The sequence below is a fragment of the Phallusia mammillata genome, chromosome 1 (assembly GCF_965637545.1).
Source record: "Phallusia mammillata chromosome 1, kaPhaMamm4.hap1.1, whole genome shotgun sequence".
Taxonomy (NCBI): Eukaryota; Metazoa; Chordata; class Ascidiacea; order Phlebobranchia; family Ascidiidae; genus Phallusia; species Phallusia mammillata.
This window is the reverse complement of record NC_137252.1, coordinates 12,495,146-12,513,817: the sequence shown is the minus strand read 5'-3', so window position 1 is coordinate 12,513,817 and position 18,672 is coordinate 12,495,146. Positions and strand designations below refer to the sequence as shown.

General features: G+C 36.1%; 5 protein-coding genes and 1 non-coding gene across 6 annotated transcripts; 3 read left to right on the top strand and 3 right to left on the bottom strand.

Annotated features, from left to right (window-relative positions):
* Positions 1-569: 569 nt before the first annotated feature.
* Positions 570-643, bottom strand: Trnai-aau (transfer RNA isoleucine (anticodon AAU)). Its single transcript has one exon. It is a non-coding gene; the product is annotated as a tRNA-Ile (tRNA).
* Positions 644-680: 37 nt separating this feature from the next.
* LOC145218300 (uncharacterized) lies at positions 681-4,526 on the top strand. The gene is made up of 7 exons (XM_080085716.1): positions 681-1,890; positions 2,142-2,356; positions 2,696-2,927; positions 3,213-3,586; positions 3,658-3,780; positions 3,864-4,111; positions 4,281-4,526. The coding sequence occupies exons 2-7, from the start codon at positions 2,149-2,151 to the stop codon at positions 4,368-4,370; spliced, it is 1,275 nt and encodes a 424-aa protein (XP_079941842.1). The 5' UTR covers positions 681-1,890; positions 2,142-2,148; the 3' UTR covers positions 4,371-4,526.
* Positions 4,527-4,601: 75 nt separating this feature from the next.
* Positions 4,602-14,006, bottom strand: LOC145218249 (dynein regulatory complex subunit 7-like). Its single transcript, XM_080085656.1, has 17 exons — positions 13,809-14,006; positions 12,734-12,911; positions 11,593-11,764; positions 11,223-11,371; positions 10,757-10,915; positions 10,333-10,447; positions 10,099-10,202; positions 9,770-9,975; positions 9,408-9,523; positions 9,147-9,339; positions 8,615-8,771; positions 6,748-6,963; positions 6,504-6,590; positions 6,158-6,292; positions 5,550-5,744; positions 5,008-5,147; positions 4,602-4,746 (listed from the first exon to the last, which is right to left on the bottom strand). Exons 1-17 carry the CDS (start codon positions 13,934-13,936, stop codon positions 4,665-4,667), a joined length of 2,532 nt encoding a protein of 843 aa, XP_079941782.1. The 5' UTR covers positions 13,937-14,006; the 3' UTR covers positions 4,602-4,664.
* A 450-nt stretch (positions 14,007-14,456) lies between these two features.
* Positions 14,457-15,361, top strand: LOC145218153 (large ribosomal subunit protein mL43-like). The gene has a single exon (XM_080085856.1). The coding sequence runs from the start codon at positions 14,521-14,523 to the stop codon at positions 15,145-15,147; it is 627 nt and encodes a 208-aa protein (XP_079941982.1). The 5' UTR covers positions 14,457-14,520; the 3' UTR covers positions 15,148-15,361.
* Positions 15,361-16,991, top strand: LOC145217261 (putative palmitoyltransferase ZDHHC24). The gene is made up of 3 exons (XM_080084855.1): positions 15,361-15,622; positions 15,738-15,918; positions 16,179-16,991. Exons 1-3 carry the CDS (start codon positions 15,361-15,363, stop codon positions 16,609-16,611), a joined length of 876 nt encoding a protein of 291 aa, XP_079940981.1. The 3' UTR covers positions 16,612-16,991.
* Positions 16,937-18,623, bottom strand: LOC145219072 (KATNB1-like protein 1). The gene is made up of 6 exons (XM_080086752.1): positions 18,466-18,623; positions 18,232-18,401; positions 17,986-18,087; positions 17,812-17,919; positions 17,654-17,747; positions 16,937-17,214 (listed from the first exon to the last, which is right to left on the bottom strand). The coding sequence occupies exons 1-6, from the start codon at positions 18,493-18,495 to the stop codon at positions 17,185-17,187; spliced, it is 534 nt and encodes a 177-aa protein (XP_079942878.1). The 5' UTR covers positions 18,496-18,623; the 3' UTR covers positions 16,937-17,184.
* Positions 18,624-18,672: the final 49 nt, after the last annotated feature.

Genomic DNA, 18,672 nt, shown 5'->3' with positions numbered 1-18,672 from the left:
GTCAAGTTAAAAAAACACTTGGCCAGTACGGGGAACGAACCCGCGACATTCGCGTTATTAGCACGACGCTGTAACCAACTGAGCTAACCGGCAGGTTGACAAAGTTCGACCCAGTTGCTGAAGACACTTTTTTGTAAGCTCGTCATTCTCTATTTGCAATATTTGGACAAGATTTACATCATATGTAGAAGAATAACTAATTTGCACAAAATTGACACGCATGAGAAAAGCTTTAGTCGGCCAGTTTGCAACAATCGACAACAATTGGGTTGTTATTGTTACTCATTATCTTCACCACTTGCGAATGAAATGTGTAAGTTCTTGTTGGTTATTTTTCTATTCCAAATGCGACCTCACATGGGTATAAATTTGCAGCAGAATTACCAAAAAAATGGAAAAAATCTATAGCCATGAACAAATCAATGCGTGTTTTGGCATTATAGTCAGATGTTTTCTTGCCAAACCAACTACAACATCATATTGCGGATACATCACATGGAAGTTTCATGCGAACGCGTGTACATGACATGCTAATGTCCTGAGATTAAAAAACCTCGAGTTAAAAGACATGGCCAGTACGGGGATCGAACCCGCGACATTCGCGTTATTAGCACGACGCTCTAACCAACTGAGCTAACCGGCCGGATGACTAAATATGATCAAGTAAGTGTTGACAACACTGTTGAAAGCGCGCCAGTCTCTATTTGCAAGATCCGAACAAGGTTTACTTCACATTTCAGACAATAATTAATTTGCTCAAAATTGCTATGCATGAGAAATGCTTTTTGTCGGCCACTTGGCAACAATCGACGATTATTTGTGCTCATATTGCTACTCATTATCTTCACAACTTGCGAACAAAATGTGTAAGTTCTCATTCGTTCTTTTTATATTGCAAATGCGACCTCACATGGCGATAATTTTAAAGCAGAATTACCAAAAAATGGAAAACAAATCTATAGTCATCCACAAATCAATGCGTTTTTGGAATTATAGTCAGATGGTTTTTCTACCTAAACCAGGGGTTCCCAACCTATGGTACGCGTACCACTAGTGGTACGCGAACGTTTTTCAGGTGGTACGCGAGTAGCTTCCGTTTTTTTTCCACACAAACCTGGATTCACAACTTTATCATTTATTTATCTGGTTTTGTTCACCAATTGGTTGACAGTAAACAAAAATGTCTTAGTTGTGGTGTTTTAGTGTTACTTTAGTAGGCCAATATTCTTCTTAATAAAATGTGATTCAATCAAATTATTGTTCTGCAAGAAGTGGTACGGCTGGCAGTACAGAGCGTCCAAGTGGTACGAGATCGTAAAAAGGTTGGGAACCCCTGAATTAGGAGGACTGTGGGTTTTATGCATTCCTTCTTTGGGCCTATTAACACCCCCAAAAGAGAAGTTAAAGATTCATTTTGCTTGTTTTAATTCTTGCAGACTTTTATTCCCTATTGTATAGTTTCCTTTTAGCCAGAAAATAACATCTGACTATTATTACAACAACACATTGATTGATTAATCGCTAGCTATATGTTTTTTTTCAGTTTTTTTGTACATCTGCTGCAAATATTATTCGGAAGTTGTTGAAATAATGAGTGACAATAAAAACACAATAGTTGTTGACTATTGGAAAGTGGCCGACAAAAGGCTTTTCAAATACCATGAAAATATTGAGAAAATTATTTCTTGTCTCAGCGGTGCGGTGAATCGACAACTATTGTGCCAAAACTTGATTGTGTGCTGAAGCTCGCTAATAAGAACTTCGCTCCCCAGAGTCTTATACGTTTCAAAGTGTTTTGAGGTCAGACTGACAAGTTTTCCACAGTAAATTACACCCTACAGGTCGACTGACAACGGAATGGAAAGCTTTGACATTTTGACTCTCAACAAGGTATAAACCACGCGATCACGAAATATTCCAATTTAGGTTTGAAGCTTAAATTGTCGACAGACATCGCATCAACTTCTATCTGATGCCCCGGGGTTATGCTTGCTGCCCGGGATGACAATTTTGCGATGTAATAGCAACAGTTTGCTAAATACGGTCTTGCAGATAGTCTGTTAAACTACAATTGTACATCATAAGTAGGCTAAGAAGTTGTGTGCAAATAAAATTAACAAATTTACATATTTTTTATCCAGGTTAGAAATGGAAACACATAAAATGATCAGGATTCTGCTTGTTGTTGTCAATTTGTTTCTCGCCGGTGTGAGCGGCCGCAGTTTTGGTCCGCCAAGAGGAGCCTGCAGAAGCATGGATCCTTTGGGGCATACTAATTCTGGTCAAAGTAGCAGTAGTCTTGGATTTACCGTCACACCCAGCAAACTTACAGTTTCTCCCAGTGAAACTATTGGAAGTAAGTTAACGTATTGATTTCTGTACAGGTTAAAAATTGTGTATTATTGCCGTTGACATACTGTTGATAAGTTTCTGACCAAATAAAAATCTAGTTTTTTGCTCCAAAAACTACGAAAAATCCTGATGAAAAAAATTAACATTTTGCGCTTCTAATTTCATTTTCTGCATCTTGAATAAACGTCAACCACAAACAAAATCGCCTATTTCAACAAATGTTCTTTTGTGAAATTTTCCTTTTACAATTCTGTCACCTAAGTCACCTGTTCCAGCCTTGGTCATATGAAAAGGACATCCTGATTTTACCTTTGAATAATTAAAACTTTCGTACCGATTTCAGTCACTGTTGCTGGAACGACATTTAGAGGAGTTTTCATACAAGTTCGTAATGGTCCAACTGCAGTAGGAAAGTTTTCTTCCCCAAGCTCTGGATTTCAAGTTATCGATTGCTTTTGCGGCTCGACACCTGGATGCAACGACGCATTCGGACATAGGGGAGGCGCACCGAAGGGTAATTCTGTAACTGCAACGTGGACCGCACCTGATAACTGCAATGGAGATCTTACTGTGCGGTAAGGACAAATTTGAATGTTTAGAACAATTTGTGTGTGTTCATTGCGAGAGTCGGACGTTATGACCTTTGCCTTTGCGTTAAGTCGATGGCAAAGAAAAAGTTTGATTTTGCCAAACTCAAAAAGTGTATTATTTGGGTGTGCCTTAGTGAATGCGTCCTTAAGTCAAGGCTTTAAACCTTGTGTGAAATACGTAGCGTTTTTCGAAAGTTTTGAATTGTAATAAATAGATACACTAAAGTAGTAAATAATTGCAAATACAATTTATTGTTGTGTTATCTACAGCGCGACAGTCGTAGTACTGTACTCCTCTTATCAAACCGGAATAACAGCAAAAATACGATGCGAACAGCCCACAACAACAGCAATGCCAACAACAACAATGATGCCGACTACAACCACAATGGCAACAACCACAATGATGCCGACTACAACCACAATGGCAACAACAACAATGATGCCAACCACAACCACAATGTCAACAACAACAATGATGCCAACCACAACCACGATGTCAACAACTACCATGATGCCGACCACAACCACAATGGCCACAACAACAAAAATGAATAAAATAACAGCAACAATGGAATCTCAATCAAAAACAACCGAAATGAAGCCACCAGCGTGCAGTGATTTTGCAACCAATCTACCCGAAAGTATCTTTTATATTGTTAAACTCACACAAGGTCGGATGATGTAACTGTTTTGTAATATTTTTTTTACCAAGAGTACAATACAAGTTTCGAGAATTTATCTTTTAACGGCTGGACAAACGCTGGAGATAATGAGTGGAGAAGGAACCAAGGAAAGACTCCTTCCTATTCGACAGGTCCAAACTCAGCATCACACGGTATATTTCTTTTGTTAATATTGTTTGACTTAGCTGTTTTCTATACATTATTGCACTAAACTGATTATTGTTTTCTTTAACAGGAGTTTACTATTTATACTCGGAAGCCTCTCGCATTTCTGCTGGAACAAAATTTATTCTTGAAACATCTGAAGACTTGACCGGGTGCTTCTGTCTACACTTCGAGGAGCAACACTATGTAAACAACAGATACAGACCACATCACATATTGCAGATATATGTGGGCAACGACCAAAAACTAAAAATCGATGAAAAAACTACCAACTGGAAATCATACTATGTGCAAGTCAAAACCACTAAACTTGTCAAGGTAAGAAATTCCAGCAACAAATCAAATCCGTCGTACTCAATTGCACGGCTAATCCATGTTACGGAATTGCTAGCAACTAATTTTACTTGTGAACTGTATTGGCCGTGTTTTTTCATATACCGGTACAAACGATTATATTTTACTATTACTTGTCATATTGTTTCTATAGATTCGTTTTGTTGGAACGCGAGGTTGGAGTTTTTTTGGTGATATGGCAATCGACAACGTGTATCTGTTTCCTGGCGAATGTCCACAGTAAACACAGAACTCCAGCTAGAACTGTAATCGTTTATTTGCGCGCTTATACTAACATGTTTTGCGTTGCAATGTAAGTGATGTAGTTACTGATCGCGGTGTTTATAAACTGACCATTTTTTATTTAATCAGCCAAACACAATGAAAAGAAGAAATTTCAGTTTTTGTCTTTTTTGTGTCTTTTTAAAATAGTCTCTTTTGTCTACTCTATGTCGTACAAAAAACAACGCGAGGGTTGGACAAAAACTATTTTATTTCGCACAATAAACCACATAAACATTATTAAGTCACATTAAGTTCAAAAATAAAGAGACAGTCTCGGATCTTGACGTAACTTCTGCTCCAGTTGCATGTATTTGTGTGGGGCCATTTGCTTATGTCTGTAAAATAATATTAAAATGTAAAAAATAACATTAAAACACAAAATGTTTATCACCAACTGAGCCCAGCTGTTTTCATATGGACTGGTTTTTATATTTGGGTGCTTAAAAATTTCCTTTGTCGTTAGTAACTTTGACATCGGTCTAATAAAATTCATTACTTTTGTCCTCTCCTGCTAATCGTAAACTGACAATGAACATCATTAAACGAACGACGTTTTACGCGAAAATACTTTAACTAATCAGAATGATAAAATCGACCTGTTAAGGCGAAGTTCGAGAATGTGGATTCGAAACATAGCCTCAGAGCAGTAGTTGAAATATTGCTCCTCATCTTCCTTCGTCATGGCAACCTGCTTCTGTTGGTACTCCTGTTGTTTCTTGTGAAGTTCTGATGTTTCCTGGCAATTAAAAGCTGGGTATTAATTATTAATTATCACATACACATTGCGTATTTGGCCACCGAGTTTTGCACAGCCAACTGTGACCCAAAGTTTACGTTTATGAATAAAAACACTTGATGAATTTAATTAATTATATAACATTTGTTATATTCCACTAACACATTCATTTGCGTATAAAAGTGTTTACTTTGTATACAAATGGGTAGAACTGTCAAGTGTGTACGTTTGGTTTTTCACCATGTATAATCACATCTGATCCCCTCATTTAGCCAACTTTCTTTATGGATTAAAAAGTCGTAAAGTTACAAAACAACCAATTCCTTACTGCCTTAAAACTAATAAACTTTATATTTACACATGATGAAAAAGTAACATGTAAGCATAAGAGTTTTGACAAACTTGTTCGAATCTGCGTTGTATAAGATTTGCTTTATCGATTAATCTCTGCTTAAGATCAGCCAGGCAATCCTCCTTCAGTTTGAAGGCTTGGTTCTTGTTGATCTTGTCCGGGTTGCCGATCTGAGCAAGGAAAGGAGCCAAATAATCCATCTCCATCTCCTGCCTTCGCAACTTCTCCTCGAGGGCAAGACGTTCCTGGAAAAATAATGTCATTCAGTGGCAAAAATAGTGTTAATTGGATAAAACCTAATTCATATGGTTCTGTTTATCTGAAATTGAACCACAAGCTCTGCTAAGCTTTGGTGGCGTTTTCGTAGGATTTCCTGACTTTACCAAGTTGCAATGTGTTTGAGGTAGTTTATGTGAGATTGAGTGATCGAGTGTCAATGAGATTCATAAACTTTGCGATTCGAGTCTTTGTTCCTTATCATTAGATTTGTTGCATGCTTTTTAACTTGACTCTACATCTCAAACTTCCGTAATCAGCTACCAGCTATGTGTGGTCAACCACATTAAAAAATGTTAAAAGACTACAGTAAAAATGAAACAATTCAAAATTGCAAGACATAATAAAACAGTGTATTATAAACTCGTTCCAGCAAACCCACCAACTCTTTTCTGTGTTTCTTTGCTTTTTCGTTTCTCTCTGTGTCATAAACTGATATGGAGAGCTCAGATGCCAGCTCCTCCTTCTGACGATCCATTAAGATTTCTCTCACTTCCTCTTCGGACGATCTGACCGCCTGAGGGGCAAAACCAATCAAAACATGTTAAACATTTTGTTAGTTTGGTATTTGGCCAGTTTGCAAAGCTATAATCTTGCATGATTGCAACACAATTCAGTTTTGCTCTGGTCCTTTAGCACTGCGATCGAGGAAACATAAATGTTACGAAACAACTATCAATGGAAAGAAGGTTGGTTTATTACGTATTGGACGGAATTAGTTTTTCTACCTGAATGCTTTTTTGTTCCGTCTGAACGAGTTCGACGAGATTTTCGTAAACTGACAAATTCTTCGGATTAGCATCCCGGGGATTCACCTAATACGAGAACGTAAGATAAGTTAAGATGTTAAAGTAATGACGTAAGCGTTAGAACTTCTTTGTTATAAAGCTGTTTTTTAACAGTTTTGTCAAATCAATACATGAAAACGAATGCACAATTTATAATAAGTTCACGGTTAACCAATCGCACGACCTGAAATGTAATCGACATATCACTCGTCCACTGAAGGTTCCCGCCTTTTTCCTCAGCATTCGGCGGTTTGAAAAAGTCACGTGTCGATGCGGTGACATTATCGTTCTCACGATGGTATGTGATCTGAACTTTGTCTTCAGATAAAACAAACACTTGCTCAGATACGTCATCGTTCGCCGTTTTCGCCGGGTTGCGGTGAAATTTCTCTGTGATTTTCTGAATACAAAACAAAACTAGAAGGGTGGCTTAGCACATATTGCCCTTGCATATACACTATAACCTATTTTAAAACATAAATATATTTCCTATGCTTATTTTGTATTGGGTCCCATATTAGCCTTCGTCTTTTATAACTTTAGTCGTTTCTGCAGGCAAAAACTCATGGGTCCCCACACACGTAAAGTTGAAAATAATGCAATTCAAGAGATATCCATGAGAAAGTCGGGTGTTGTAAGGTAAACCACAGTGATTGGCACTGGGCTTAAATAATAATACTATGTAGAATACAAGCTATAAAATTAGATTCACCCCAGATATTGTTTGAAGTATGTCCTATTTAACGTTTTAAAAAACTGACCCATTTTAGGGGGCTAGTAGGGCAACTAATTAGGTTCGACACACAAACTAAAAAATATATAAAAACCACAATGACTTAATCAATAGCACTGCAAAATCTCAGCCAAATTCGCCAATGTTTAAAATTTCGACCAATAGAGGTGTTTTGAGCAACAACCGTTAATGTTTCTGACGTCATAGGGCTGTTAACAACCCCCTAACTGCCATGGCGCAAAAACGACCACCAAGCAACCCACCAACGAGCAACATACAACTGGTTGCCCTTGTAACACTATTGCTCAAAAGAAATCTTTCGTTTGTAGTGACCAGTAACATACAAATACGTTTTACACGTTAGGGGCTTGTGGGGTAAATGTTAGGACTACAGGGTTGAACGCAACAATCGACACCTATAAATGGCATACTATACAAGAAATCTAAATTTCAGCCAATTCTGACACTGTTTAAAAACTCACCCATTTTAGGGGGCTAGCGGGGTAAATACTGGATTTATCAACAAAACAAAGTGGGATGCACATGTACATAACTATATCTACCATCTGTGTAAATTTCAGCCAAATCCATCAAATATTTGATGGTAAAACGAGTCGGACAAACTTCGGGGTAAAAACACCCATTTTAGGGGGCGAACGGGGTAAATACTGGGGTTATCAACAAAAACAAAGTGGGATGCACATGTACATAACTACATCTACCATTTGTGTAAATTTCAGCCAAATCCATCAAACATTTGATGGAAAAACGAGTCGGACAAACTTCGGGGGAAAAATATCCATTTTAGGGGGCTAGCGGGGTAAATACTGGGGTTATCAACAAAAACAAAGTGGGATGCACATCTACATAACTACATCTACCATCTGTGTAAATTTCAGCCAAATCCATCAAACATTTGATGGGAAAACGAGTCGGACAAACTTTGGGGAGAAAAAAAAATGAAAGAAAAAAAAAGAAAAAAAAGAAAAACAATTTGAGTAAAATCAATATGTGTCCCCTTCAGGAAAGGGGACCCATAATAAAACAGAAGTCATTGTTTGGTGTTTATGATTGGGTTTTGCCCACAAAGACATCGTGCATTTTTTTGCTTAAGCCAAGTGGAATAGTTTAGGTAAAACATTTTATTTCTATTCTTGGTTTGTAATCAAAATAAGTTTTATTGCAAATCCGTTACACTTTTTTATTTCAATCTTTCGACTTATAAAGTTGGTGATTTAACAACCCCCAATGTTTTTTCCCATTTTATTTATTCGCAAACATTGCGAGAACATCCACTAATTGTTTTCCCCATACGCACCAAAATCGGACGGGGAGGTCCCTCTGCTGTGGCAGGAGCAACCTTCTTCTGTCTTTTTCCAAAAATAACATGGCGAAAGAACAGGAAGTCGTCACGATTCACAAAGTGTTCCGTCATTTCCGTCGGTGTCTCAACTCTTCTGTTCAGCCCGTCAACTCTGAAAGTAGCAACAACTGCGTAGTAGTTTTTATACTGTAGATCCCAAAGTATATGCAAACTTCATGGTAGGCTTTTCTGTGTAGATACGTATAGATTTGCACGAAGCGTTAGACAGCCTTTATTAGGCGATCAATGTCGTCAAATTGGGAAGAGTTAAGAGAAAACCCAATTCCACAAGTGCTCTGTCTGACCGCGAGCCGAGCATTACACAATAATATCCAGAACTTGGTAGGACATGTCCGATAATTGTAACAGTAGACTTTTGTCGTATACTTAGTATCAAAACCGAAAATGTTAAATACACGAATGCCGAAGAGCCAAGGCCAGATTACGATAAACAATACTCATAAAATCAAACTAAACCATCCACCACCTTGCATTGTCGTAAAACAGCATGGTGCGTTCAGCTTCTGGTCCCGGGAAAGTAGCTTTGTAAAGATGTTGTTTCAAGGAACGGGGTCTTCCTTCAACGAAATCTTCAGTCACAATTCCTCCTTCATGAACTCGGGTTTTCAATTTATCTTCTCGGTTTTCATACCACTCGCTTACACAACGAAGTTCAGTCACTACAGAATAAATCAAGAGGTTTTGGCTTATTGGAGTTTTACTTTAGCACTGTGAAACAACATCTTACATTCATTATTGTCGTAAGCACTTAGACGAGTGACCAAGCCATCTTTCATCAGATAGTTCGCATACTTTTCCAGTTTGGCCTTCTTGTACAAGATTGTCTTTTTGCCCATTGGACATCTGAAGCAAGTAGTGAAAAAACTTCTTTTTCAATTATCATAAACTACCGGTATATGTTTGCTAAAGTGTGTCTACTATTTACCTTCAGTTGTGTAAAAAACAAATACTAAAGTAGGCAAATAATAAATATTCTTGTTAAGCATGTTATATAACGCAATAACTTATGTGTCTTTTCGAGTTAAATGAGTCACAGCAGATTTTTATACAATCTAAAAAATGGTAAAGTATAATTAATTGGTAATTAACCTGGTCTCGTATTGTTTCTTGGTGATATCAATGGGAAGGGTCCATGACGCCGGCATATCCAGATGCTTCTCATCTTCATTATCTTGATCTTCATCATCCAGATCGTACAGCTCCTCCTCCACATCCGGGATGTCCATTTGAAGTCGATCTGCTCCTGTCAGCATAAACTCCCACTGGGTGGTGTCAGAGAGGTCGAAACTCATATCCTACATAGAAAGAATCAAGATATCAAATAAGTTTTTAGCCAAACCTTTTCTATTCCTCAGCTATTTCCTGTATAATCATGTTTTCAAATTCTTTGTGAATTAAAAAATAGTGTACAAATATACCTTACAACCATTGGAACAGTCCTGCATATTTGACCAGTAATTGACGTTATTCCAGACACTCTCAATTCCAAGAAAACTGCTGCTTGCTGGTGAATAAGGTCGCCCTAAAAACACCAAAAATATAATGAATAAAAAAGCAATGCCTTTGTTTAAAAATTATCACACTTTATGCTAAATAGGATTGTTTATATTATACAACCATGGAAAGAAAGTTTTTTTTAAAGCTAAACCTACCAGTAAATGGATCGATGAAAAAATCTTCAGGGACTTCTCTTTTTCCACCTCTAACAAGAACCCATGAATGGATTCGCATCCCATACAACAAATCTGGTGGTGGCTTTTCCAATTCCTAGCAAACAAAGCTTGATGGTAAATAAAACTTTTTAAACTTGTTACTATTGCCTTTAATAGATTTTAAAATACATTCAGCATTACTAAAAGCCAGAAAAATCAATTTGAATGTAATTGTGTTGTTTTTCAATACCTGCATAACTGTTGCAAATCTACAATATAAGTAAACATGATTGATCAAAAACATGCAACTTTTACCAAGTTTTTGACGGCAAAGAAAAAAAAAGCATGCGAATAAATAATTATCAACAGCCCTTAAGGAAACTTTTCTAAAAACAAGTATTCCTGAAGAGAGCTTGGTACCCACAGCAATTCGTTCCTCCTCTTCTTTTCTTAGTTTCTCTTCTTCCTCCTTCTCCTCACGCTTCTTTCTTGCCTCCATCTTAATAATGAACTTGCTCCTGAGATCCCGGGGAGGTTTCACTGCATATTTGCGAGGTTTCGACTTTACTTCTTCTTTTACTTCCTGCAACAAAAGTAACCATTGACCAACAAAACAAATCTATTAAACAAAAAAGTTGTTTATGAACAACAGTTCTAGCAAATAACTCTTGGTTCCAATTATCTTTAGCTAAGTAAAAAAAGCAATAATTCACTAATAAAAATGTCAATAATTGCTCTGTAGTAGTTTAAACACAAAGACACTATATTACTCAATAAAATCTTACAAAAAAATCTGTCTGATTGATAGTTGCTATTTGCTATGCACTTTTAAATCTAATAAGTAAGGGTAGAAAATTTACAAAGTATATTATAGGTGTTCACAAACTTACCACAGACTGCTTCTTCAACAAGGGACAAATCTCTCTTGTTTCATCGCTCAAACATATTTCTTTTGTTGCATACCCACTGACAATATAGGCATCGTAGCCAGCACCCAACAGTAATGAACAAAGTATGTTGCTAATATCAAAGCAATTGCCTGCAATGAAATCACCAAAATGAAACAAGGAATATATTCTTCAAATGATGAGACATTTGTAACTTACTGTTCATAATTGTGCAATGCATTTTGTGTTTATTTAGCTTTAGTATTTTATGTATTATACCATGTATATCCCAAGTGATAAGAAGAAGCATGGATCTTAAAATCTGTTAACTAAACCTTTGGGGTTAAAAAAAAGCTTAATAATAATGTAGTACCTGATTGTTTTTTGATAATTGTGCTTGGTGAATACAAATACTTTGGCAACTCAGCAGGGAGTTTAAGTTGTTCCATGGTAATATAATCAGAAACGAACTCTGCACATCCTTGCCAGTGATAGAGCTCCTTGTAGGGCAGCAGTGTTGGCCGAATTGTGGTGCAAACAAATTTCTAAAAGAAAAATATGTTTTTTCATATGATAATGATTCTTCAACTTTTTTCCTGTACTGTTCCCTAAAAATATTCAAAAACGCAATTGTGTATTTTAGACGCATAGTTTACATGTCCTAACACCGTCTTTCCAAACTTAGCCCGCAAGGCGATTTTTATAGGGGTGCCAAGATACGGTCTTTCTGCAATCCCATTTAAAGTGACTTAAAGTCTCATCTTACGAGCAATGATTGTATATTACGTCACACATAGGCAATTGTTTGCACACAATTAACATTTGTGGTCTTGTCTGTGACGTAACAAACTAGGTTTGGATCAATCCTGGGCGTTGTAATCCTACGAAACTAGGTAACAATATTTCTACACATCGCAACAGGAAAACTTTCGTAAGAAGTAGATTAATTTTTGAATGTTACAAAGTTATCAAAACGATTTTGCAAACCAAAAACGTGGTTGCGGGCTGGATGAAATGACCTCGAGTGCTGGATCCGGCCCGCGGGCTGTAGTTTGGTAACCCCTGCTTTATACCAACAAAACAGTGTAAGCTTGCTGTTCAAATTATCATCAGCTTTTATTAGTTTAAAACAGTGGTTCCCAACCAGGGCCCATGGCCCCCCAGGGGGGCCACGAGCTGTGTTCCGGGGGGCCACGGGCGTAGATTCACAAGAAACACCAACTAAAAGTCATTTTCACTTTAACTTTATTCCAGAATTTTATCGACTATTTCACATACTATTTGTTTATAGAGAGGTTTATCACGCTGATTTACTCTATTAGACCTATTTAAGGGCAAAATTAATACCGCATTCCAACGCGAGATTGCTATCTACATTTTAAGGGGGCCACAGGTCCTAGATGGTAACTTGAAGGGGGCCCTGAGGCCCAAAAGGGGGGCCATGGTCCATGAAAGGTTGGGAACCACTGGTTTAAAACATTGTGTATTGGATTGCAAATTATACGGTATTTTACCTCAATACCACATTCATTTAGTGGATTAAGCAACAGAGGTTTTCTGTCCCGGAATAAATGGATATATTGCCGTCTAAAGTTTTCAGCATAGGCCAAAATTAATTTTTCTTTGTTGTCATTGTCCTTGTATGTTTCTGGATATTCCGAAAAATCAATTTTAGCTAATCCAGGTGGTAAACTGAATGACAAAACAAAGGTTTCAGTAGTCTTTTATTTTTTTCAAACTATAGATATCTCATACACCATATATATATATATACTGTGGTACTAAAGACAACAGGATAATGCCTAATATCACATGTAACTGCATGTTCTCATGTGATAGCACTAAGCAGTTTAATAATCATCATATATTAAAGAAACAAATAAATTATAATTTTGTAAAATTTGGAAAGGGTTGAGAGCTATTTAGGGGCTCCTCTAAAATACGCAATCTACGCAAACTACGCAATCTATACACAATCTACTTATAAAACGTGTGCAACTTTTTAAAAATGTTGACGGTTAGGGCTTTTAGGGTCAGGGTGAGGGTTGTAATAAAAATAACACAACAATTTAGTTTTAGATGCCCAGTTTGGGCTTAATATTCTCATATGTGTTGAGGGTGGTACTAAACGCTGTATGGAGCCACATGTTAACGCCTGTAAGTAAACTAGACCCAAAAGGTATCGAGATTAAATTATGAAGTTATTTGTATTACAAACCCTCGTCCTGGCCCTAATAGCCCTAACCGTCAACATCTTAATTAGTTTTTTTTAGTAGATTGCGGATAGATTGCGTATTTTAGAGTAGCCCCTATTTAGGTTGGTGTGATTGCTGGTAATTTAAATAACCCTAGAATCTTGTGTCATTTCCACATTTTAAAGTTTATATTCTCACATTTCACACACCATGTGATAACATGCAATACCATAGGGTAACACGTGGTAATTAGTACCACCCAAATATGTAGACAAAGTTAACAGGAATGCAAGATCTATATTTTACATGTTTTAGTTGTTTTACAAGCAATAACTCAATACATTTTACAAACAATCAACAATCAGTATGCTGTAATTTACTCAAAATTACTTACCTATTTTCGATGGGAGTTTCTTTAATTTGAATGGTGTCCAATTCCTCTTTTAATTCTGCAACTTCATCCTCATTTTCATTTTCCTCATCAATTTTTTCCTCCGGGATTGATCCAATAACAAATTCCATTACAGATAATTATAGTTAATTCCCCTGCAATATATCCAAGGCAATATGTACACTTTATCTACTAAAAATATTAATAAAAACTTCCGTACAAAGACCAACTCTGTTTATGCAAATGACAGATCAAGCGTGTCCTGTTGCTAAGATACAGAGTATCAAGTTGTAAGTTTTCTATGAATTCACAGTTCTAACTGTTTTTGACGTCATTTCTTCAATAAAATTTCAAGATTGAATTAAAACACAAAAAAGACGAATAAATTATTAAACCAGGTTGTTTATTATGTTATTTTGTGACTAAAGAAAATAAAAATATTGGAACGCTGACCAAATGTAAATCATTTATTCTGAAGGTTTCCAAGTGCAAATTGCAAAACAAGCACTTTTCGGTTGTTTGGTAGTATTTATACTTTAATTTATGCAACTCATTTGTTTGTAAAAACAAAACTTGTTCAAAATAATTCAAAAATGTTAAGTTTATTATTACGATGTCTATGACAAAAAAGTCACGTGGTACCGGTAACGATTGTTGTTTACGATTTTCAGTGTAGTTGTAATTTGTAAAGCTGAGCAAGAAATCATTTAAAAAAATGACAGCTCCAGGTTTTGGCTTTACTGCAAGAAGTAGACCAAGTGGGTTTTTAAAGACGGTTTTGCAAAGTGGCATGGGCCGCCCTGTGAAACAACTAAAACGCGTTACTTTACAGTTTTGCGACAATGGCTCAAAAAGTCGTTTTGCGCGTTTGTTTGTAGAAAATCATCTTACCGACTTCGCAAGAAAACACCCTACTGTTGTCGTATACGCAATGCCGAAAAGAGATGCCATGCCACAAGTTTGTGCTGAGTATTTGAATGGAGAGGAAGAAATGCATGAACTTGACCACAAACATCCTGATGAAATTCTAGAGGCCGTTGAAACGCTTGCTGGACGCTCGGGATTACCACTGATACGGATTCGAAAAGATTGGCACACGTATACACCATCAATACAAGGAGAATGGCATCCATTTGTAAACAAAAAAGACTATGATATCCAGAAAAAGATTGATTTCTCCATAAAATTGTGGGATGCTTGGACACCTAGGAAAAATGCATGGGCAAAATATTACAGAGCTGATGAGCTCGATAAACTTACTAACAGACCAATTCTGACTTATGAAGAAAAATCAGAACTTCCATTAGGCAAATGGGGACCACAGTTGCCTCCTATTTATTAAAATGTTATGTTTTGAATGTGTTGTAAACAATCATATCAGCCTGTTGACATAGATCAACTTTGATTTTTATGTAAAAAAATACAACCATACATTTTTTGGATTCTGTATTTAAAAAATAACAGTGTGTGGAATGTAGAAGGTAGACTCATATGTTTGAACTGGGTTGGTTATTGTCTTTGATTTAACTGTTTTTTTGTATTTTAAATTACAGGAATGGAAGTTTCAGAAAGATCAAAGGGTGTTTTCCCTGCTAAATTTATCAATGACTACTTATGGCTGATCCAATATTCTGCTGTAGGATTTTATTTCCTTTTAACTTTTGGGGTTTTGTACTCCTGCATTTTTGTTGCTTATCCTCAAGTCTTTGACACCCTTGAGCAAAAATATGCAAATATTATTTATTTAATGTATGTCCTTTGCAATATGATGGGAAACTTCTTTTTGGGAAGCATTACTGACAGTTCATTCAAAACAGGTAACAGGCTTTGCTTATCGAATGCAGCTATTAGCCTAATACATGAATAAAAAAGTATTTTTTTGAAGTAAGTTGGTACAATCAGTATACACAAGCATTGTTTCTTAAATTGCAGGTTATGTTTTATCTGATCCACCTAAAACATGGATGTTTTGCACAAAGTGTAACCAACATACACCCCCACGTTCACATCACTGTTTCATTTGTAGAGCATGTGTTTTAAAACAAGACCACCATTGTTTCTTTTTTACACGATGTGTGGGTCTTCGAAATCAGAAGTACTTCATTCCATATGTGTAAGTAATCCTAAAATGTTTATTATAAAATCAGCTTGGCTAATATCACACATTGGCAATCTTTGGGGCCACATTGAAGGCTACCTGTTATGGATAATAATCAAAAAGTTAAGTTTGTCAATGATAAAATTTTATGGAAGAATTTTTATCTTTGTAAACAAAACTGTTTGAAAGCTGGTGCTTGATGCCTGATACCTTTTTGATAAATGTTTCTGCTTTTGTACTCATTACTAAAAACGTTTGTTCATATTTTTCTCCAGGTTGTATGTGTTTCTTGGGTCATTTCATGCCTTGCGAACCATTCTTGTGTACTTAAACACAACCTATGTGCCTCTGGAGTGGTCATTCTATTGCATATTTTCTTACCTATTTCCTGGACCCATCTACAACTGGTACTGGGATTATGGAGATGTAACGTTTGGCAAATTTGTTAGTATAAGCGTGTTATACGGCTGCTTTTCAACAACATCAGGCTGTTTGTTTTTATTTGTGGGTGAAATGTTCTTAGTTGCTCGGGGTCAAACTCCATATGAATTCGGAAAAGGCATCAGAAAATATTCACAAGGTGTATACAACAACTACAAACAGGTTTTTGGCAAACTCTTTCCTCTTAACTTTTTGTTTCCACTACCCAATAAAACAAAAGAGGAAAAATCCCCCTGGGGTGAACCCACTTTCTACAGAAGTATATAACATTTTATTAGCAATATTATTCTTAGCAAAGCTCCTATTCAAGTCAGTGTCTTGTGTTCATAACAGCAATAGTTCGATGAAACAACTGAGTAAGTGTCTACATTAATTTCAATTGTATCAAAAACACATCTTTTACCATATACTGTTGACTATACATTGATGTCCAATGAAAATTGACTTGTGATGTTTTCTTAATCACTGTTTTATGCAATTGTTCTACGTGACATTCTGTGCCAAAGTGAAGCTCATTATTCTTGTTGAAAAAGTGCCTGATCTTAATATTTTGTCATTGAATTCATCTGCACTGATTATTGTATGCACAGTGTCAAAGGCACTTTTTGTTTTTATTCTAAATCAAATAAACAAGTTTTATACAAAAAGTCAAAACACAATTATACAGTAAAATCAAGCAAAAGGTCTGCTATAGTCAGGATTACTACTAAATAGCACCATCATTATGTTTCAAGGAATAGTTTCAGAAACACAGGTTAAACCATTTTGTAAACAAAAATATATGAAGTGATATGAATCTGAACAGTGTGTTTAAAAAAAGGCAAAAACAAAGTTGCTCTTTCACAGTTGATTCAACATTTCTAGTACGACCTGCCAAGAATAAATCCAGCTGTTAAAGCAACTGTGTTGCGAAGTTCCAGGTTTATGTACTTTTAAACAAAACAACAGAGGTGGCTTTTATTGTTACTTATCAGTGTATTTTGCAAGGTTAAAGTTTTATTTATTTAAAAAATGTACGAAAATTGTCACTGTCTTAAATTCTATTGGGTCCATAATTGCATAATTTTTTGTATGCATGTTTGTTTAATAGGCAAGCAAAAATACATTGGTTGTATCATATGTAAAACATCAGCATGTATAGAGACAACCATCCCAATTTCATCCCATTGGAATGGTGTGTACTAATTTGTTTAGCGTAAAAAATATTACTTTAGAAAGAGGACCTATAACTATCTTTCTAATAGTAAGTATCCACATCTTTTTAAAGAAAAATAAATTTTGTTGTGCAAGTTTTACAATAAAACCTCACCTTAGCTTTACTTCCGATATTCCCATTTCGTTTTGACAAGCGTTCAATACTCTCAGTCATGGATAAAAGCTTGGTATAAACAGGAGGAATGCTCCTAAAAGTATGTGCATTAACACCATATGTTATTTTCTGAAATGAAAGTTCAAATGGTTTCATACAAACTCTGTTCCAATTCCTGACCAGGTTTTTGTTTTGACATTGCTCGTAGCTCGTTATACCAACGCTTAATTACTGTTCTCATGAAGTCCAAACACACAATAAGATAGCTGAAATAAAATAAAAATCATAATTAACCAGCAAATTGCAAAACCTTAACAAAACTGCACTCCTACTCTTCATATTTTTTCCGAAGCAGATTTTCAACTGCAGGCATCAGCTCCAGACAAGCCCCTAATGTAACTTGCTGCTTGTTGGATGTCTCATCTTCTGCAATACTATAATACACATACTTTTCAATGGTTTTGTGGAACTCCAAACATTAGATACACACTTTTTTGTTGTAAATTAATTTTTTTGTGTGGTTTTACTGTATACAAACAGTTATTGGCAGTATTTTTAGGATACGTATTTCATGTTACCATTTGGTTACAAAAGGAAGGACATCAACATATAAGCCATCATCTTTCATTCGTATTAGGTATGCAACCAATTGTGGAATATCCCTCTTTTTCCAAAACGTTAATGCAGCGTTTAGTCGTAACGCACGGTTTTCCAAAACGTTAACCATTGCTGCATGGCCTTGAACTAGCTGAAATAATATGAAACAAAGTTTAAAACAATACGATTATTGAAATATTTGTCAACAAACATACCTGTTTAATATTCTCATCGTTTCTCGACATAATGAGATTGGTGGCAGATACTATCTATGCAAAGTTTTCATTTCCGGACTAATTTAAAACGGTTGGTTGCGGTCTGTTAAAGTTACTCAATTGTAATGTAATCTGAAGAATAACACTTGCAAGTAATCATGCTTAACCAACAACCTTTGACCCAAAACAGCTGATTAACCTTTCACC